Source organism: Neovison vison, chromosome 6 (genome assembly GCF_020171115.1).
Source record: "Neovison vison isolate M4711 chromosome 6, ASM_NN_V1, whole genome shotgun sequence".
NCBI classification, from domain to species: Eukaryota; Metazoa; Chordata; class Mammalia; order Carnivora; family Mustelidae; genus Neogale; species Neogale vison.
Genome location: NC_058096.1, coordinates 49,401,402 through 49,424,213, shown reverse-complemented (window position 1 = coordinate 49,424,213; position 22,812 = coordinate 49,401,402). Strand labels below are relative to the sequence as shown.

The 22,812-nt window shown below is 35.7% G+C and overlaps 1 protein-coding gene across 4 annotated transcripts in view; it reads left to right on the top strand.

The window, feature by feature from the left end:
- Positions 1–20,581, top strand: part of SENP7 (SUMO specific peptidase 7) — a 163,121-nt gene extending 142,540 nt beyond the window's left edge. For all 4 annotated transcript variants that reach the window (XM_044251267.1, XM_044251266.1, XM_044251265.1 and 1 more), the window contains 7 exons: positions 12,543–12,635; positions 13,253–13,377; positions 14,160–14,212; positions 16,254–16,297; positions 16,392–16,460; positions 17,144–17,294; positions 18,735–20,581. In XM_044251267.1, coding sequence (XP_044107202.1) covers positions 12,543–12,635; positions 13,253–13,377; positions 14,160–14,212; positions 16,254–16,297; positions 16,392–16,460; positions 17,144–17,294; positions 18,735–18,872 — 673 coding nt within the window. In that variant the 3' untranslated portion in view covers positions 18,873–20,581. The remainder of the gene's footprint in view (positions 1–12,542; positions 12,636–13,252; positions 13,378–14,159; positions 14,213–16,253; positions 16,298–16,391; positions 16,461–17,143; positions 17,295–18,734) is intronic.
- The last annotated feature ends 2,231 nt before the right edge of the window (positions 20,582–22,812 follow it).

Sequence of the window (22,812 nt, the reverse complement as noted above, 5' to 3'; positions counted from 1 at the left end):
TAACATTTTGGGGAGTCAAAAGTTACATACATGGATTTTCAGCTCCATTGGGAGTGTGGGTGCCACTAAACTCCTCATTGTTCAAGGATCAACTGTGTGTGTGTGCCTGTGTGTATTTGTATCTCTCTCCTGGACAAAAATTCATACTAATGCTTGGCCAGATATATATATATATATATGTAATTAGTATTCATGCAAAGAATTTCTATAAATCAGTAAAAAAATTAAAAAGCCCAGAATCAAAGTGATAAGGGATACAAACCTTTAAATTTTTTAAAAAAATTAACATATAATGTATTGTTTGTTTCAGGGGTACAGGTCTATGATTCATCAGTCTTATACAATGCACAGCACTCACCATAGCACATATTCTCCCTAGAGTCCATTACCCAAGCACCCCATCCCTCCTACTCTCTTCCCCTCCAGCAACCCTGAGTTTGTTTCCTGAGATTAAGAGTCTCTTAATGGTTTGTCTCTTTCTCTAGTTTCATCTTTCATTTTTCCCTCCCTTCCCCTATTATCCTCTCTGTCTTGTTTCTCAAATTCCTCATATCAGTGAGATCATATGATAATTGCCTTTCACTGACTGACTTATTTCACTTAGCATAATACCCTCTTAATTCCATCCATGTTGTTGCAAATGGCAAGATTTCATTTTTTGATGGCTCCATAGTATTCCATTGTGTGTGTGCGCGTATGTGTTGTGTGTGTATCTGTCTATCTATCTATCTGTCTTACATCTTCTTTATCCATTCATCTGTTGATGGATATCTAGGCTCTTTCCATAGTTTGGCTGTTGTAGATATTGTGGACTATTGTGGGTCTTTCCATAGTTTGGCTACCGTGGATTGCCATGAACATTCAGGTGCATGTGCCCCTTCAGATCACAACATTTACATCTTTAGGGTATAAACCCAGTACTACAGTTGCTGGGTCATAGAGTAGCTCTATTTTCAACTTCTTGAGGAATCTCCATGCTGTTTTTAAATATATATATATATATATATATATATTTTTTTTTTTTTTTTAAGATTTTATTTATTTATTTGACAGACAGAGATCACAAGCAGGCAGAGAGGCAGGCAGAGAGAGAGGAGGAAGCAGGCTCCCTGCTGAGCAGAGAGCCCGACGCGGGGCTCGATCCCAGGACCCTGAGATCATGACCTGAGCCGAAGGCAGTGGCTTAACCCACTGAGCCACCCAGGTGCCCCCTCCATCCTGTTTTGCAGAGTGGCTATACCAGCTTGTATTCCCGCCAACAGTGTAAGAGGGTTCCCCTTTCTCTGCATCCTCACTGACACCTGTCATTTCCTGACTGGTTAATTTTAGCCATTCTGACTGGTGTGAGGTGGTATCTCATTGTGGTTTTGATTTGTATTTCCCTGATGCCGAGTGATGTTGTACATTTTCTCATGTGTCTGTTGGCCATTTGGATGTCTTTGCAGAAATGTCTGTTCATGTCTTATACCCATTTCTTGATTGGATTATTTGTTCTTTGGGTGTTGAGTTTGCTAAGTTCTTTATAGATTTTGGACACTAGCCCTTTGTCTGATACATCATTTGCAAATATCTTCATCCATTCTGTCAGTTGCCTTTTGGTTTTATTGACTGTTTCCTTTGTTGTGCAAAAGCTTTTGATCTTGATGAAGTTCCAGTAGTTTTTTTGTTTTGTTTTGTTTTGTTTTTTTAATTTTTTATTTTTTATAAACATATATATATATATATATTTTCAATTTATTTATATTCAGAAAAACATTATTCATTATTTTTTCACTACACCCAGTGCTCCATGCAAGCCGTGCCCTCTATAAAACCCACCACCTGGTACCCCAACCTCCCACCCCCCCCGCCACTTCAAACCCCTCAGATTGTTTTTCAGAGTCCATAGTCTCTCATGGTTCACCTCCCCTTCCAATTTACCCAAATTCCCTACTCCTCTCTAATGCCCCTTGTCCTCCATGCTATTTGTTATGCTCCACAAATAAGTGAAACCATATGATAATTGACTCTCTCTGCTTGACTTATTTCACTCAGCATAATCTCTTCCAATAAACATATATTTTTATCCCCAGGGGTACAGGTCTGTGAATCACCAGGTTTACACAGTTCACAGCACTCACCAAAGCACATACCCTCCCCAATGTCTATAACCCCACCCCCCTTCTCCCAACCCCCCTCCCCCCAGCAACCCTCAGTTTGTTTTGTGAGATTAAGAGTCACTTATGGTTTGTCTTCCTCCCAGTCCCATCTTGTTTCATGTATTCTTCTCCTACCCACTTAAGCCCCCATGTTGCATCATCACTTCCTCATATCAGGGAGATCATATGATAGTTGTCTTTCTCTGCTTGACTTATTTTGCTAAGCATGACCTAAATGTCCATCAACAGATGAATGGATAAAGAAGATGTGGTATATATACACAATGGAATACTATGCAGCCATCAAAAGAAATGAAATCTTGCCATTTGCGACAACATGGATGGATCCAGTAGTTCTTTGGCCCTTGATTCTCCTGCCTTTGGTGATGTTTCTAGGAAAAAAATTACTGTGGCTTAGGTCGAAGAGGTTGCTTCCTGTGTTTTCCTCAAGGATTTTGAAGGATTTCTGTCTCACATTGAGGTCTTTCATCCATTTTGAGTCTATTTTTGTGTGTGGTGTAAGGAAATGGTACAGTTTCATTCTTTTGCATGTGACTGTCCCATTTTCCCACCACCATTTGTTGAAGAGACTATCTTTTTTCCATTGGACATTCTTAACTGCTTTCTCGAAGATTAGTTGACCCTAGAGTTGAGGGTCTATTTCTGGACTCTCTATTCTGTTACATTGACCAATGTGTCTGTTTTTGTGCCAGTACCATACTGTCTTGATAATTACAGCTTTGTAATAGAGCTTGAAGTCTGGAATTGTGATGCTGCCAACTTTCAACATTCCTCTGGTTCCATATAAATTTTAAGTTTATTTGTTCCATTTCTTTGAAAAAAGTTGATGGTATTTTGATAGGGATTGCATTAAATGTGTAGATTGCTCTAGGTAGCATAGACATTTTCATAATATTTGTCCGTCTGAATCATGAGTGTGGAACATTTTTCCATTTCTTTGTGTCTTCCTCAATTTCTTTCCTGAGTACTCCATAGTTTTCTGAGTACACATTCTTTGCCTCTTTGGTTAGATTTATTCCTGGGGATCTTATGGTTTGGGGTACAATTGTAAATGGAAATGACTCCTTAATTTCTTTCTTCTGTCTTGCCGTTGTTGTAAGAAATGCAACTGATTTCTGTGCATTGATGTTGTATTCTGCCACTTAACTGAATTCCTGTATGAGTTCTAGCAGTTTTGGGGTGGAGTCTTTCAGGTTTTCCACATAAAGTATCATATCTGCCGGGAATGAGAGTTTGACTTCCTTTTTGCTGATTCAGATGCCTTTTATTTCTTCTTGTTGTCTGACTGCTGAGGCTAGGACTTCTAGTATTATGTTGAATAGCAGTGGTGAGAGCGGACAGCTCTGCTGTGTTCGACCCTAGGGGAAAAGCTCTCAGTTTTTCCTCCATTGAGAATGATATTTGCTGTGGTGTTTTTCATAGATAGCTTTGATGATATTGAGGTACGTACCCTCTATCCCTACACTGTGAAGATTTTTGATCAAGAAAGGATGCTGTACTTTGTCAAATGCTTTTTCAGTATCTATTGAGAGTATCATATGGTTCTTGTTCTTTCTTTTATTAATGTATTGTATCACATTGATTGTTTTGAGGATGTTGAACCAACCTTGAAGCCCAGAAGTAAATCCCACTTGGCCATGGTGCATAATCCTTTTAATGTACCGTTGAATCCTGTTCGCTACTATTTTGGTGAGAATTTTTGCCTCCATGTTGATAAGGGATATTGGTCTATAATTTTCCTTTTTATGGGGACTTTGTCTGGTTTTGGGATCAAGATAATTCTGGTCCCATAAAATGAGTTTGGAAATTTTCCTTCCATTTCTATTTTTTGGAACAGTTTCAGGAGAATAGATATTAATTCTTAAAATGTTTGGTAGAATTCCCCTGGGAATCCATGTGGTCTTGGGCTCATGTTTGTTGGGAGATTTTTGATGACTGCTTCAGTCTCCTGGTTATGGGTCTGTTCAGGTTTTCTATTTCTTCCTGGTTGAGTTTTGGTAGTTTCTATGTCTCTAGGAATGCCCCCATTTCTTCCAGATTATCTCATTTGCTGGTATATAGCTGCTCATAACATGTTCTTATAATTGTTTGTATTTCTTTGGTGTTCATTGTGATCTCTCCTCTTTCATTCATATTTTGTTAATGTGGGTCCTTTCTCTTTTTGATAAGTCTGGCCAGGAGTTTATCAGTCTTTAAATTCTTCCAAGGACCAGCTCCTACTTGTGTTGATCTGTTCTACTGGTTCTTTTTTGTTGTTGTTGTTTTTGTTTTTGTGTCTGTTTCATTGATTTCTGCTCCGGTCTTTATTATTTCTCTTCTCCTGCTGAGTTTAGGCTTTCTGTATTGTTCTTTCTCCAGTTCATTTAGGTGTAGGGTTAGGTTGTATACTTGAGACCTTTCTTGTTTCTTGAGAATGGCTTGTATTGCTATATACTTTCCTCTCAGGACACCTTTGCTGTGTCTCAAAGATTTTGTACAGTGTGTTTTTATTTTCATGTATTTCCAGGTATTTTTTAAATTCTTTAATTTCCTGTTTGACCCATTCATTCTTTAGTAAGATGGTCTTTAGCCTCCATGTATTTGAGTTCGTTCTGACTTTCCTCTTGTGGTTGAGTTCTAGTTTCAAAGCATTGTAGTCTGAAAATATGCTGGGAATGATCCCAGTCTTTTGGTACTGGCTGAGACCTGATTTGTGACCCAGGAGGTGATCTATTTTGGAGATTGTTCCATGTGCACTAGAGAAGAATGTTTATTCTGTTGCTTTGAGATGGAATGTTCTGAATTAACTGTGATGTCCCTCTGGTCCAGTGTGTCATTTAAAGCCTTTATTTCCTTGTTGATCTTTTACTTAGATGATCTGTCCATTTCAGTAAGGGCTTGTTATAGTCCCCGCCTATTGTTGTATTATTGTTGATGTGTTTCTTTGATTTTGTTATTAATTGATTTATATAGTTTGCTGCTCCCATGTTAGTGCCATAGATTTTTAAAATTGTCTGATCTTCTTGTTGGACAGACCCTTTAATATGATATAGTGGCCTTCTTCATCTCTTATTATGGTCTTTTGCTTAAAATCAAATTTGTTTGATATAAGGATTGCTACCCCAGCTTTCTTTTGATGTCCCATTAGCATGGTAAATTGTCTTCCATCCCTTCACTTTAAATCTGGAGGTGTCTTTGGTTCTAAAATGAGTTTCTTGCAGACAGCATATCAATGGGTCTTTTTTTTTTTTTTAAATGTTTGCTGATACCCTCTGTCTTTTGATTGGGGAATTTAGCCCATTTACATTCAGAGTAACTATTGAAAGATATGAATTTAGTGCCATTGTATTGCCTGTAAGGTGACTGTTACTGTATATTGTCTGTATATTCTTTTCTGGTCTGTTACTTTTAGGCTCTTTCTTGGCTTAGAGGACCCCTTTCAGTATTTCCTGTAGGGCTGGTTTGGTGTTTGCAAATTCATTTAGTTTTCATTTGTCCTTGAAGCTTTTTATCTGTCCTTCTGTTTTCAATGCCAGCCTGGATGGATATAATATTCCTGGTTGCATATTTTTCACGTTTAGTGCTCTGAATATATCATGCCAGTCCTTTCTGGCCTGCCAGGTCTCTGTGGGTAGCTCTCCTGTCAGTCTACTATTTCTATCATTGTAGGTTACAGACCTCTTGTCCTGAGTTGTTTTCAGGATTTTCTCTTTGTCACTGGAACTTGTAAGTTTTATTATTAAATGATGGGGTGTTGACCTACTTTTATTGATTTTGAGGGCAGTTCTCTATGCCTCCTGCATTTTGATGCTTATTTCCTTCCCCAAACTAGGGAAGTTCTCCCCTGTAATTTGCTCCAATATACCTTCTGCCTCTCTCTTTCTTCTTCTTCTTAGTTCCCAATTATTCTAATATTGTTTTGTCTTATGGTATCACTTATCTCTTGAATTCTCCCCTTGTGATTCAGTAGTTGTTTATCTCTCTTTTTCTCAGCTTCCTTATTCTCAGTCATTTGGTCTTCTATATCACTAATTCTCTCTTCTGCCTCAATTATCCTAGCAGCCAGAGCCTCCATTTTTGATTGCACCTCATTTAATAGCCTTTGTGATTTCAACTTGTTTAGATTTTAGTTCTTTTATTTCTCCAGAATGGGATTTTATTTCTTCAGAAAGAGATTCTCTAGTATCTTCTATGCTTTTTTCAAGCCCAGCTGGCATTTTTATAATTATTTTCTAACTTTAGTTTTGACATCTTACTAATGCGTATTGATTAGGTCCTCATCAGTCAGTATTGCCTCTTGTTCTCTTTTGGAGGTGAGTTTTTCCACCTTGTCATTTTGTCTAGAGCAGAATAGATGAATGAGAGAACAAAATGCTAAAATGGTAACAATGACCCCAGGAAAAAAAAAATACAGTAACCAAATCAGAGAAAACCTGAATCCAGTGGGAGAAGAAAGGGAAAAAAAATATGATTGGCCTGATGAATATAACAGAGCCACACAGTTCGTTTTGGGTGTATTTTTGTCTGTTAGAAGAAACTGCCTCCCAAAAGAAACTGCCTCCCAAAATTTGAGAGAAAGAAAGAAAGAAAAAAAAATATATAGGTAAACATGATGAAGTGATGGAATATGACTGTTAAGATGAAAGTTAAAAAATATATATATATATATTTTTAGTTTTAATTTTTAATTTTTTTTATGAACATATATTTTTATCCCCAGGGGTACAGGTCTGTGAATCGACAAGTTTACACACTTCACAGCACTCATCATAGCACATACCCTCCCCAATGTCCATAACCCCAACCCCCTTCTTCCAATCCCCCTCCCCCCTGCAACCCTCAGTTTGTCTTGTGAGATTAAGAGTCACTTAGGGTTTGTCTCCCTCCCAATTCCATCTTGTTTCATTTATTCTTCTACTACCTCCCTAACCCCCCCATGTTGCATCTCCACTTCCACATATCAGGGAGATCATATGATAGTTGTCTTTCTCCACTTGACTTATTTCACTAAGCATGATACCCTCTAGTTCCATCCACGTCATCGCAAATGGCAAGATTTAATTTCTTTTGATGACTGCATAGTATTCCATTGTGTATATATACCATATCTTCTTTATCCATTCATCTGTTGATGGACATCTAGGTTCTTTCCATAGTTTGGCTATTGTAGACATTGCTGCTAAAAAACATTCTGTGATGTCCATCTGGTCCAATGAGTCATTTAAGGCCTTTATTTCCTTGTTGATCTTTTGCTTGGATGATCTGTACATTTCAGTGAGGGAGTGTTAAAGTCCACTACTATTATTGTATTATTATTGATGTGTTTCTTTGATTTTGTTATTAATTGGTTTATATAGTTGGCTGCTCCTACGTTGGGGGCATAGATACTTAAAATTGTTAGATCTTCTTGTTGGACAGATCCTTTGATAAAGTGCCCTTCCTCATCTCTTATTATAATCTTTGGCTTAAAATATAATTGATCTGATATAAGGATTGCCACTCCTGCTTTCTTCTGATGTCCATTAGCATGGTAAATTCTTTTCCATCCCCTCACTTTAAATCTGGAGGTGTCTTCGGGCTTAAAATGCGTTTCTTGTAGGCAACATATAGATGGGTTTTGTTTTTTTATCCATTCTGATACCCTGTGTCTTTTGATTGGGGCATTTAGCCCATTAACATTCAGGGTAACTATTGAGAGATATGAATTTAGTGCCATTGTATTGCCTGTAAGGTGACTGTTGCTGTATATTGTCTCTGTTCCTTTCCGATCAACTACTTTTAGGCTCTCTCTTTGCTTGGAGGACCCCTTTCAATATTTCCTGTAGAGCTGGTTTGGTGTTTGCAAATTATTTCAGTTTTTGTTTGTCCTGGAAGCTTTTAATATCTTCTTCTATTTTCCATGATAGCCTAGCTGGACATAGTATTCTTGTCTGCATGTTTTTCTCATTTAGTGCTCTGAAAATATCATGCCTGCTCTTTCTGGCCTGCCAGGTCTCTGGATAAGTCTGCTGCCAATCTAATATTTTTACCATTGTATGTTACAGACTTCTTTTCCCGGGCTGCTTTCAGGATTTTCTCATTGTCACTAAGACTTGTAAATTTTACTATTAGGTGACGGGGTGTGAACCTATTCTTACTGATTTTGAGGGGCGTTTTCTGCACCTTCTGGATTTTGATGTTTGTTCCCTCTGCCATATTGGGGAAATTCTCTCCAATAATTCTCTCCAGTATACCTTCTGCTCCCCCCCCCTCTTCTTCTTCTGGAATCCCAATTATTCTAATGTTGTTTCATCTTATGGTGTCACTTATCTCTCGAATTCTGCCCTCGTGGTCCAGTAGCTGTTTGTCCCTCTTTTGTTCAGCTTCTTTATTCTCTGTCATTTGGTCTTCTATATCACTAGTTCTTTCTTCTGCCTCATTTATCCTAGCAGTGAGTGCCTCCATTTTTTAATTGCACCTCATTAATAGCTTTTTGATTTCGACTTGGTTAGATTTTAGTTCTTTTATTTCTCCAGAAAGGGCTTTTATATCTCCCGAGAGGGTTTCTCTAATATCTTCCATGGCTTTTTCGAGCCCGGCTAGAACCTTGAGAATCGTCATTCTGAACTCTAGATCTAACATATTACCAATGTCTGTACTGATTAGGTCCCTAGCTTTCGGTACTTCCTCTTGTTCTTTTTTTTGTGGTGAGTTTTTCCGCCTTGTCATTTTGTCCAGATAAGAGTATGTGAAGGATCAAGTAAAATACTAAAAGGGTGGCAACAACCCCAGGAAAATATGCTTTCAGAAAGTGGTTGATTTTCTGTTTCTAGAATTGCTGTTCTTCTTCTCTTCGATCTGCCGTTGGATTTGTAGGTGTTTGCAATCTTTAGATAAGCTGTCTAGCTGATCTCCTGCTATCTGAAGTAGTCTCAGCCTGCTACTTCTCCGCCATCTTGTCTCCTCCTTGAAAGTTAAAAAATATTTTAAAAAAGGAATTGGTAAGTAAGAAGTTGGTTGAAAAAAAAAAAAAAAGATAGAATGTGATCAGTCTGGAGACTAGAACAAAGCTGTAACTAGATTTAGGGTCTGTGTTGGTCTTTAAGGAGAAACTCTATCCCAAAATTTTAAAGAAAGAAAAACCTATATGCATACAAAAAATAAGGTTAAATAGAATGAAGGGATAGAATATGACTATAACAATGAAAATTTTAAAAGATTTTTTAAAAAGTTATTTATAAAATAGTTTAAAATAGGAAATAGGAACAATTAACAAAAAATAGAGGAAGAAAAAAATAATGAAAATTTTTAAAAATTTAACTTCAGAAGACGAAGTAATCATGGGGAAACAGCCATGAATTTAATGTGCTCCGTTCTTCTAGCACTGGTGTTTTGCTGTTCTCATTGATCAGTAATCTTGATATTGGCTGGATGCTCTTGCTGGTCTTCTGGGGGAGAGTCCTGTTGTAGTGATTCTCAAGTGTTTTTGCCTGAGGTGGAGTAGTATTGCCCTAGTCAGGACAGGCCAAGTGATCTGTTCTGTTTCGCTTTTGGTAGTTTTTCTTCTCTGAACACTTTCCATACAGCTTTGGAGGATGAGAATGAAGATGGCAGCTTCCCAGTCTCCCACCCGGAGTTGCTGAGAGCTCGGGGTCCTACTTCTCAGTGCACCCTCAGAGAAAAGCAGTCAGTCACTCCTGTCTCCCTGATCTCTGGCTGCACTTTGAGCTCACCGAGCCTGTTACCGGGCATTTCTGTGTGTGGCACACGGCCTCGTTTGGAGTCTCCCAACCCAGAAGATTACTGCAGTGTGAATCCATGCCACTTGTCCTGGGAGAGGAAGGGTGGGGTCTCCCCAGATCTGCCACTTTTGGGTTCCCTGCTCCAAGAGCAGTGGTACCACTATGCCTCAGATCACGGTTAGTGGGAATCCCAAGCTGAGAGCCCACTCCTTGGCTCTGTCTTTGCAGCTGGCTTTCCTGCTTACCTGGGAGCTTACAGCACTCAGTCTTACTGTGACTCCAAGGGTCCTGTGTCCTGAGGCCACACTGTCCTAGCGAGGACTCCACCCCCTGCTTAGCCTCTGGAGCGATGTCCGTCAGTGGAGCAGACTTCTAAAAGTTTTGATTTTGTGCTCCACTGCTCTGCTGCTTGCTGGGAGCTGGCCCCTCCCTCAGTGGCCTGTCTTCTGGTATATCACCTTGGGTTCACTTCTCCACATGTCCAACCTTCCAGAAAGTAGTAGGTTTTCTGTCCATAGAATTATTCTTCTCTTCAATTTCCTATTGAATTTGTAAGTGTTCAGAATGGTTTGACAACTATGTAGCTGAATTCCTGGGACCAGATGAAATTTAGGTCTCCTACTCTTCTGCCGTCTTGCTCCTCCTTTTCCCCCAAAAGGGATATAAACCTTAATGGTAAATAAATCCCTGATAAGATGCTCATACTACTAGTGTTAGGAAATCTCAGACTAAATGATTCACAAACTCATTACTATGGATTATGAGATGCTGACAGATCTGGCTTCTGTCCATCTCCTATACACATCTCATGATATTCTTTCCACTCACTTATCCTACTTCATTCAGCTCAACCTGCTTCCTTTAAATTTTCAAATATGCATAGCTCTTTCCTATTTTCTGATGTAATTTTTTCTCCCGGCACTTTTTTGTTTCATAACATGATCTCTAATCATTTGTTTGCTTGTCCTAAAATTAAATTTCATGAGGTCATGAACTACATTTGTCTTATTTTCTACCCTTTCCTCAGTGCCTTTTGCTCAATGCTTGGTACATATTAGGATCTCAAGAGAATAATAATGTATCTTACTGAATGGGAAGAGAAGTGTTAGACATTTAATTGAACATATTCATTTTCCAAAGAGTTAGGAACTGAGAATAAGTGATTATATGATGTTCCTCATATTCTGTCCTTTTCTCCTTGCCCCATGCAGTGTCTCATAAGTTACCGATCAAATAAGGTTAGCATAGTCAGGAAACCAACACCAATATAACAAAAAAAGAAAACTATTTTTCTATCTTTAAGATTTTCTTTTTTTTTAAGAATTTATTCATTTATTAAAGAGAAAGAGCATGAGCAGAGGGAGGGACAGAGGGACAAGCAGACTGCCTGCTGAGTGCGGAGCTGGACATGAAGCTGGGCTCAATCCTAGAACCCCGAGATCATGACCTGACCCAAAATCAGATGCTTAACTGACTGAGCCACCCAGGCGCCCCATCTTTAAGATTTTCAAATGGAAAAACAGATTAATAGGCTATGCACTAGTTGAAAATAATTGTTTATAATCACTGGAATGGTTGGGTCATTCTGAAATAAGAAAATGCTGTAAACATAGGACTTCTGATTATTTTATAAAGTTAATTACATTGTGTCTAATTTCTGCCACTTGTTTTCAGCTCATTCTGAATATTTATCCCTCTGAGTTTGGTTAGATATTCAGATTAATAGGGATGGGTCAGAGAAGTCTGATTCCTATATTACTTGGAACTTTAAAAAAATAAATATAGAAGAACTTAATGATTTGTTTCATTCGGTGCATAAAAAAGAGGTTCTTGAAGGGACTGAGCTAGAAGTCACATACCATCTCTTTTATGTCACTGTTAAATACCACCCCTTTCCTGAAACTTTTTTGATATTCAAACTTGGTTAGATATCATCCTTCCTTAGTTTTCCTGATAAAGAAAAGATAAGTATTTCTCTGTCCCAATTCTTTTCTAGATGGCTTTTCTAAATGCTGTAACGTAATTTCTTTATAATCCTTATGACATTTATACTTTAGTTATTTGTTGTAGTTGTTTTCTGCCCTCATTACTTTATAAATTCCATAAAGGTAGTGTGGGTGATTTTTATTAATTGCTCATAGAAAACTAATATTTATTGCAGAAACAAAATGGAAGATGGATGAATGGTGGCTATGTTTAACTCATTATCTTATAATTTCCTTATATATGAAATGGAAGTAGATGAATGTCGTCTTTAAAAAAATCTAAGAATATATGCCTCATTCCTCCTCTTCCATTGAGTTTTGATACCTCCCTCATCACATATAAAACATTTAGATTATTCTCTTAAGATTCTTATCATGTCCACATGAAGCTAAATTGAATAAATAAGTATAGCTATTTTTAGTTGCCGAACTACTTTTAAAATCTATAAAACATTTTATAAATTGCTTTTATTCTTTTTATATTATTATTTATAAATGTGATTAGGATTAAGAACAAACTAGACTTAATGAAAAGGGGTGAATATTATATATCTTAATGTGTTTTAAATATTATGTATCTTAAAGAGGATGGTTACGTAAACTGACTCTAGCATTTTTTCAGTGTATGAAAATGACTCTTGAAATCTGTATCTTAAAGTTTAAATTTTTTATATGTAAAAAATCTTTCATATTCTCAGAATGGCACAGAGAAGACATAAAAGAGTAAGAACATGGACTCGTCACATAAACATCTTTAACAAAGATTACATTTTTGTGCCTGTAAATGAGTCGTGAGTATTTCAGATTATTTAAAAACAAAATTGGAGCATACAGAAAAAATATATTTTTTCTTATGGGTATGTAAGTTACAGGTATTATTTTTAATTTTTTCCAAAGAAATGGCTAGAACTATGAGTTACTTAACTTAAATTTTGATTTGACAGTGGCTATATTGTAAATATAGTGGAAAAAAAATGACAGATACCCACAAGACTATAATGACTGAGACATTGAGTTTTTCTTTCTTGGACTCAAAAGATTTTCTGCATAAAAGATCAAAATGTTTTGGGATCAATCTTAAAATATTTAAGAGAACAAGCTCTTCAAGCACAAATAGAAAAAAGTTGATGTTGTGAGTCTGTCTATTTATTAAAGCAGTTTCTCGGTAGGAAGCACTGATTGGATGAAATAAATAAACTTGAAATAGCTCAGACTTTACCCTAAGTAGTCTTTCTGCTTATTGAATTACTTTTGGAATGTATATTCCATATTGTGTCAAATATTACAATGGGCTTTTTCAGAATTGGTATGAAAATTGTCATACCCACTTTCTCAGCTGTAGGTCCTGAGCACATTGTTTTGCATTGTTTGGATTTTGTGTTATTAAGATTGTATTTCTTTTCAACAGATCTCACTGGTACCTTGCAGTCATTTGCTTTCCATGGTTAGAAGAAGCTATATATGAAGATTTTCCACAAACATTATCCGAGCACTCCCAAGTTCAGCAGTCTCAACATGACAACAAAACAACAGGTGGTAAACTTAATGTAGTGTTTTTAATAATAATGACAACAACAAAATGAGTATAGTGAACAATATAAAGTTAAAAGATACTTCATGACAGTTTTTTATCATGACATTTATTAGAAGAAAGAATAAGAAATCTGAAATTTTCAAAATAGATGCCCAACCTCATGTATAATCAGATGTAATTCTTAATTTATACTGTTATGTCAAGTTTTATTGTAGTACTTTTTGTAATTTTGCTAACATGACTAAGAATTCATGTTATGGATCTGCAGGCATAGACCAGTTTAGGTCTTTTGCCTCCTTGGTTAAATTTATTCTTGGGTATTTTATTATTTTTGGTACAAATGTAAGTGGAATTGTTTTCTTAATTTCTCATTCTGCTATGTGTTATTAGTTTATAGAACTGCAACAAATTTATGTATATTAATTTTGTGTCCTGCAGCTTTACTAAATTCATTTATTTTAATATTTTTAGTGGTGAAATCTTGCATTTTTTTCTTAACAAATGAAAACAATTCTTGTTAACACTAGTAAATTGACTAGGTAATATCAGGTCTCTTAAAATTTTTCCATGATTTTTCTTATGTTACAACACAAATCTTAAGTATGCAAATAAGCTCAATTTTTTGAGAAAAAAAATGAAAATTATGTTTTTAATAGCTGTAGTCTAAACAGTAAGCAGAATTATTAATAGCCATTATCATTAATACTGACCCAAACCACATCTAAATATTTTGCATTAGACATAAATAAACACTCATAACTGCTTTATTATTTCTAACTAGATAATGATCTACATACTGCTTCAACACTGTCTTTGGGCACAGAAGATTCCCAAGTAAGTATATTCCTTTAGGTATAAAAGAGGGAAAACCCTTGAATGTAATAATTTTATCTATAAAATAGGGCATAGTGAGGTATGGATTATGATGGATATTGATTTTTTTTAATTAAAAAAATTTTTTTATAAACATATATTTTTAACCCCAGGGGTACAGGTCTGTGAATTGCCAGGTTTACACACTTCATAGCACTCAGCACAGCACATACCCCCCACAATGTCCATTCCCCCATCACCCTCTCCCAACCGCCCCCCGCCCCCAAGCAACTCTCAGTTTGTTCTGCGAGATTAAGAATCTTTTATGGTTTGTCTTCCTCCTGATCCCATCTTGTTTCATTTATTCTTTTCCTACCCCCCAAATCCCCCATGTTGCATCTCCACTTCCTCATATCAGGGAGATCATATGATGGTTGTCTTTCTCTGATTGACTTATTTCTCTAAGCATAGTACCCTCTAGTTCCATCCACGTCGTTGCAAATGGCAAGATTTCATTTCTATTAATGACTGCTTAGTATTCCATTGTATATATATACCACATCTTCTTTATCCATTCATCTGTTGATGGACATCTAGGTTCTTTCCATAGTTCGGCTATTGTGGACATTGCTGCTATAAACATTAGGGTGCACGTGCCTCTTTGGATGACTACGTTTGTATCTTTAGGGTAAATACCCAGTAGTGCAATTGCTGGGGTTGTAGGGTAGCTCTATTTTCAACTTTTTGAGGAATCCATATACTGTTTTGCAGAGTGGCTGCACCAGCTTGCATTCACACCAACAGTGTAGGAGGGTTCCCCTTTCTCTGCATCCTCGTCAGCATCTGTCATTTCCTGACTTGTTAATTTTAGCCATTCTGACTGGTGTGAGGTGGTATCTCATTGTGGTTTTGATTTGTATTTCCCTGATGCCAAGTGATGTGGAGCATTTTTTCATGTGTCTGTTGGCCATTTGGATGTCTTTGCAGAAACGTCTGTTCATGTCTTATGCCCATTTTTTATTAGATTATCTGTTCTTTGGGTGTTGAGTTTGCTAAGCTCTTTATAGATTTTGGATACTAGCCCTTTATCTGATATGTCGTTTGCAAAATCTTCTCCCATTCTGTCAGTTGTCTTCTGGTTTTGTTAACTGTTTCCTTTGCTGTGCAGAAGCTTTTGATCTTGATGAAATCCCAATAGTTCATTTTTGCCCTTGCTTCCCTTGCCTTTGGTGACCGGCATAGGGTGGGCAGAAGAAAGGAAGTTTCCTCTTCTGCTGTAACAGTGACATGATTGGGGAGTTTCTTCTCGCTTATAGAAACAGGCTTCCCAGGAGTGTCTGGGTGGCTCAGTTGGTTAAGCATCTACCTTCAGCTCTGGTCACAATCCCAGGGTGCTGGGATCAAGCCCTTCCTTTTTCCCTCACCTCCCCACAGTCTCTTTCTCTCCTTCAAATAAATAAATAAAATCTTAAAAAAAGAAGTAGAAGAAAGAAACAGCCTTCCAAATTAGGTTCCTGGGAACACTTGTTCTAAGATGCAGATTATGATAAAAAGATTATAAGGTCAGTTGGGTAAATCCTATGTTTTAGTCCTCTCTTAAAGATTCACGGTTACATTAGAATAATAAAGGTACTGAGAAGATTTCATTAAAGAAATCTGCTTGAAGTTTGATCTGTTGTTTCTCAAATTTGTCTCCACCAACAGCATATGTTGAGTTAGAAAATGTAGATAAGGATAGATTAAATTAACTTGTTTATCTTTGCTTAAGATGGGGACTCTAAATAGAAGTAGTTAGAATTCTAGGTTGTTTTTAGGCCATGTTAAAGTGCCATAACTTCTTGAGGCCACATGTAAAAGTGTATATATAAGATACTCTCACCAGTGTAAGAACATAAATCAGTGAGTTTCTGAAAAAAATGACGTTGGTTCACTTTAGATGATGAAAAGAGCTCTTACTTGAAATTTGAATTTCAGAGTATTTCAGCATTTTAAAGAGTAACTGCATATTAATTTATTCAAATTGGTTTTAATTGCAAAGTCATAAAAATGCCTATTATTTCAGAGTACAGAGACAAATCCATCAGTACCAAAGAAAATGTGTAAAAGGTAGGTACATGCTGTAATAATAGTTTTTTCAGATATTTAAATTTACTCCATATGCAGATATGTACACCTTGATTTCTTTTTTTGCTTTTCATAGGCCATGCATTCTCATACTAGATTCCTTGAAAGCTGCTTCTATACAAAACACAGTTCAGAATTTACGAGAGTAAGTAATGACAATTTTACCCTCATTCTGTTACCTAAAATCTCAATAATTTTGAAGTTACTGTAAGAATTACTGAAAAGACTATACCATGAATTATATTTTACTACATATTTAGATGAAGTCTACAAATATAATCAATCATATATATCCCCATGTATGTTAATATTCAAGTATTAATATTTCTCAAATATTAACTTGTATATATTGAAAGAAAATTCAGAATTTGCATTCGTAACTGAACAATAAGTGTAATTTTACAAAGGAACATTGCAGATATTAGTGATTATCAAAAATATCATTGTAGAAAAAATAAGAACTTTTTCATATTTTTATTACTTGTGTGTTCACGTGTGTGTGTGTGTGTGTGTATAATTTTGTAATTTACTATACGATCTGGAAATAGCTTCCAGCTAAATTTTTAAGATAATTTATCAGTTTACTTCATAATATAAATGAGTTTATGTATATGAGTTATGAAGTTGAGTTGTTGAAAAAAGTCTAGATTTTAGTCTGAAACTCAGATGATTTTAAGTAGTAACACTTAAAGCCTTAAAACACCTGTACTGTTAAATTTGGAACTTTGACTTGAGGCAACACATCTGGCAGCAAATGTTTTTCTTTGTGTTGAATAGTAATAGTAAAGGAATTTCTACTAGAATCACTCTACTTTTTGATGATTCAAGGTATTTAGAGGTAGAATGGGAAGTTAAACGAAAAACTCATCGTGAATTCAGCAAAACAAACATGGTGGATCTATGCCCTAAAGTTCCTAAACAAGATAATAGCAGTGATTGTGGAGTATATTTACTGCAATATGTGGAGAGCTTTTTTAAGGTATGTAAAGATGTAAATAAATTTTTTATTCACAATTAGTAGGATATAATCACAAATTACTGGGTGAGCAAGAAAATATTACAGTTAATCAAGAAAGAAAATAATTAAACCACATATAATCCAGATATTGGAGTTATTTAACAGAGAAGAATTTTAAAATGGTTTGAATAATATGTTAGAGAAAACAGTCAAAGATAAACAAAATGGATAGAGATGGAATCTACTAAAAAATCAAGTGGATATTCTAGAGCTGAAAATGCAGAATAATATATCTGAAATTAAGAACTTACTGGCATTTCTGTGATGAGCATTGGGTGTTGTAGATATGTGGTGAATCACTAAATCCTGCACTTGAAACTAATATTACACTGTATGTTAGCTAAGGGGAATATAAATAAAAACTTAGAAGAAAAAATAAAATGAACTTATTAGTTGGGTTTAGTAGCAGACTTGGATGCAGCAGAAGACAGGATTAGAACTTTAAAAAAAAAGGGCAATGGAAGGAATTCCACTATATTTCAAAGAGAAAAAAAAAGAATATAAAAGACAAGTGTGATACAGGACAAAAAAATGTAATTTACATGTAATTAGAGTTCCAGAAGGATTAGGTTGGGAGAGAGAAAGGCAGACAAAAATTTGAAGAAAAAATTTCAAAACTAAAAGGCCCATATATTGGGGCACCTGGGTGGCTCAGTCAGTTAAGCGTCTGCCTTCTGCTCAGGTCATGATTTCAGGGTCCTGTGATTGAGTCCTGTGACAGGCTCCTTGCTCAGTAGGAGGTCTGCTTCTCCCTCACACTCTCCCCCTCATTTTCCTTCTGTGCAAGCACTCATTCTCTCTCTCAAATAAATAAATAAAATCTTAAAAAAAAATAGAAGACCCATATACTCAAGAAGCTCAGAAAACCATAAGCTAGATAAATACAAAAATAAGCATGAGTGTTAAACTTTCTAGCTCATCAGTGATACTATAAGTAGTTGTATTAAGGAAGAAATTTTAAAAGCAAGGAGTCACTGTTTGCTTTTTAAACTGTCCACTCATTACTTCAGTCATTACCAACATTATTTATGAAGCCCCTCTCCACTATCTGTAGGCCAGGGGGTTGAGACTGGAAGTTCTAGCCCTCCTGCATTGTTGGTTGTCCTGGCAGCCAGCCCCATTTTTTGGTGTGGTGTTCATGAAAATGGGTATAGGAGTAGAGTATTTTTGACTAGAACTGAATGCACTTTTAGCACATAAGGATTATAGTATATAGTTAGAACTTTTCATATAGGTGGGGAGGAATGGTAATACATAGGTTTAGGTGAATTATATATTTTTATATCTCAGTAAAGCCGTTATTTTAAAAAGCTAGCAATTTCTCATTTCTTGTAAAATGAAATAAAAACAAATTTGAATTGTACTGCTAAAGTGATTGCATTCTTTGTTTTCTTTCATTAGGATCCTATTGTTAATTTTGAACTTCCAATTCATTTGGAGAAATGGTTTCCTCGTCATGTAATAAAGACCAAGCGGGAAGATATTCGAGAGCTCATTTTGAAACTTCATTTACAGCAACAGAAGGGCAGCAGTAGCTAGTTAATCTGTACAAACATGACACAGATGTTCTATAAGATTACTGGAAAGCCGCTTATCAGCATTTGTGTTAGTCAGCTCACAGAGAAGAAAATAACTTGTGGTAGTTTTATAAGTCATTGAACAGTATCTAAAATATATAAGATATATTATTAGATTGTTGAGATCTCATAGATGCAGTGGAAAATGGGGGTGGTATAGATAAACTTACTAGATAGAAATTAAAATTTCATAAATATTTGATATTTTTCTGATTAAATGTTTCTGATTATGCAATAGCATATGTAAATGTGGGAATGTTTTTGTAGATAATAAACCTATGTGATCTGTACTTCCATATAACTGGGAGTTGAGGGGAGTTAGGTCCTCCCTGGTGCCAGCCCCAGTGCTTGTCAAGTTTGTTGGCAAGTCACATTATATTGTAATTCTCTTCTTTGCAGCTCAAGCATGCAGTATGAATACTGTGTATTTTTTTAAAGAAGAATTTAGTATTAAGGCTTCAGAAAATGCCATTTACGGCATCCCTTCTGTATCGTGTAAAAGAAGACACAATGTTAGGAAGATGATAAAAATTGACTCTTTCAAAGCGCAGCTTATTTTTCTCAGTTGCTGAATGGAACCGTTACTCTGCTGTAAATTGTTATATGTTTTCTTTTTCTTTTGATGTCGTATGTGGGGATCTGAGAATTTAGTTCATTCATTCAGAATGAAATTTGGAACAAAAAATTTTAACTGTCCAAAACAGATTTATAAAAATTACATATGTAGCTCAATTAGTTTATTTGAGGTATAGCTTTATCAATATTGACTTCTATCCTATTCTGATATCTTAGAATGTATGTATACAGTTTCTGTAAGTGTAGAAGATAAAATTGGTGTCCTCATAACTTTAATTAAAAATACCCTCAAAATCTTATTTATTAATTGTTAGAACTAAATATATAATTTTATAACTCTTTACCCAGTATTCATCTGCAAAAGCCAGATTGCTAGAATTGCTTTTATATTTTTAAATTGTAGTTTTTAGAGATCTATGATCCCCATGGAGCTTAAGTTTTTATTGAATATTCAGGTAACAGTTTTGAATTCATGTGATGATGGTGGTATTACATGGTTAAAGACTTCACAAGCTTTTGATGTTATCAGGAAAATTTTGAGGGGACAATGATACTGTATTTTCTCAGATAAGAAACATGTTTTCTAAGAGTTATTTTGATCTTCTGTTTTAAGCATCTCTTGGATTTATATTGTTAACTGTATATAAAGCAGTGAAGCAAAGGCAATTTAAGATAAAGCTAAAAGTTGGAACATTTTATTTCAAAATCATGTGTATTTGAATTTGTCAGTTAATCCTCAGTGTTTTTGAGTTTTTGTTAATCTTGTCATCATCTTTATATTGTTAAAGATATTTATCTTTTGGAGATTTCTTATAAAGATGGTTATAATTACATGTTTTCATTCCCAACTTGTATGTGTATGGGAGGGGACTTTTTAAAAAGACTATTAATTATTTCATACATCTAATTTTGGGAAAGCAAGTATGTAATACATCTTCTTGTGACTTCTTAACTTTTTGTTTGTATGTTTTTCAAAGGTACCACTGTCCTTTATCATGTTTTGAAGATTGTTTAAAATTCATTTTCCTAAATTCATGTGGAAATGATGTGTTGATTATCCACATTTTATATTAAACACGTTTCCAATTCATTAAATCAAGGTGTAATATTCTTTTCTTAAGAAACATGAGCCATTCTTAGAAATAAATTTTCCAAATTTATGATTTCCAGTTCATATCATATAACTGATGCTTAGATTAAATTTTCTTTCTTCTTTAACAGGCATATAGTTAATTTGTTCATTCAGGAAACATTTTTAGAGTATCTATTAGTAGGCAATTTGCTAGGTACAAAAAAATGAACCCCAGCTTTTGTTCTTGAGTCATTTATAGTCAAGTGGGAGAAATGAACATATGAATAGTTTTAATATTCCCGGTAAAACCTGTAATAGACTTTCTTGGAAGCTCAGGAGAGAGTTCATCCTAGTTGTGTGTGTGTGTGTGTGTGTGTGTGTGTGTGTGTTAGTGAGAAGTGGTAGAAAGATAGTAAGAGAGTTGTCACTAGACAGGGAAAGTCTTTTCAGAGAAGATAATACTATTTTTAATTTACAACTTTTGGGATAAATAAAAGGAGTAGCTTTTTTGTTTGTTTGTTTGCCTCCTATCTAAGCAAGACTTAGAAAAAGTTTAATGCCTCTTATAATCAGCTTGTTTTCTTTTTATGTTATGGGAAAAAAATATGGGGAAAAAAAGGGAGGAGCTTTTTTTTTTGGTTTGTTTGACTCCTATCTAAGCAAGACTTAGAAAAAGTTTAGTGCCTCTTATAATCAGCTTGTTTTCTTTTTATGTTATGGGGGGAAAAAAGGGCTCATACAGAGCCCTTTCTAATCTGGTTCCAATCTATGTGCTGTCCTCATCTTCCAGTGTCACCTACTTTTTAATCATATAAAGTTATTCACTTATGCTGTAATTGCTTTTGGCTTAACACCAAGCTTAAGCCTTTTCTTCATAGCAAATTATCTTGAGTTTTCTTTCTTGTCACTAGTGTTTCTTTAGAAATGTACTGGGCTAAAATAAATGTAAAATGTCATTTGTATTCAATATTTTTTTAAATTGTGAAAATGACCTCTAATTGTTGACCTATGCCTGGTATGGGAGAACTGTGAGTAGACATGCATACTTTGAAAGCCTGCTTGACCAGAAGTATATAAAATGGTATTGGAAAACATGTGTTTTTTCCTTCCTTCTATAGAGTCCCTTGTAACTGAACTTGTCCTTAGAGAAATTTGGAAACTTTACCTAGAGGCCATTAAAAGACAGGGCTTTTGTGGGTATCAGGCTTCCTTATGTTGGTTTGGTCTACACCCACCCAGCTGGTCTCTTCTTTTACAACTGAGTGCATCCCTTTTGGGGGCTGAAGAAATTGGGGTCAGGACTACTTTAGGATTCTCAAGAGAAATGTGCTTTAGATCTTTACCAAACAGTCTCCTCCCCGCCCCCAGAAAACTTCACTAGAGGTACATGACGTAAGATGTAAATTCAGTGCTATTTGATAGTAAATCCTAGCTTTCCCAGGGACTTTGATGAATTTAATTGCTTTCTACTAGGTTTATTTGATAAAAACAACTGTCCTAATACAAAGAATTTTATCTGGTCCTATTGTGGTAAAAGATACCCTTTCTTGGCTAGGAGTTCCTCATGTACATAAACACACCGGGCCTCATGTTTACTAGCTAACACAGTTATCATGTGGCTATCATTTTTATTGTATGCTTAGTATGTATCAGACAATATTATAAGCATTTTCTGTGTATTTACTAACAATTCTCACAACAGCCCATCATGAGTTAGGTTTACTATTCCTATCCCATTTTATAAATACAGAAGATGACATTAAGTGGTTATAACCAAAGATTTTCAAATTTCTTTTTTTTAAAATAGATTTTATTTACTTGTCAGAGAGAGCACAAGCAAAGGGAGCAGCAGGCAGAGGGAGAAGCTGGCTATCTTCTGAACAAGGAGCATGATGATCATGACCTGGGCTGAAGGCAGACACAACCGACTCAGCCACCCAGGCATCCCTGATTTTCAGATTTTTTATCAAGGAGAAAAATTTACATGACAGTAACTATGCCGAAAAGAAATAGCTCCGGGAAAACTAGCTAAAGTTAGTTTTGTACCTAGCTCTGTATTTCTGAAGTAGATAGGTATAGTCAGTTTGGGCTTGTAAATCTTTTGCTTACATATCATAAGTCCTAGGGGCACCTGAGTGTCGCAGTTGGTTGAACTTCTGACTCTTAGTTTTGGCTCAGGTTGTGAGCTCAGGGTGGTGAGATCAAGTCCCGAGTTGAGCTCTGCATTAAGCTTGGAGTTCTGCTAGAGACTCTC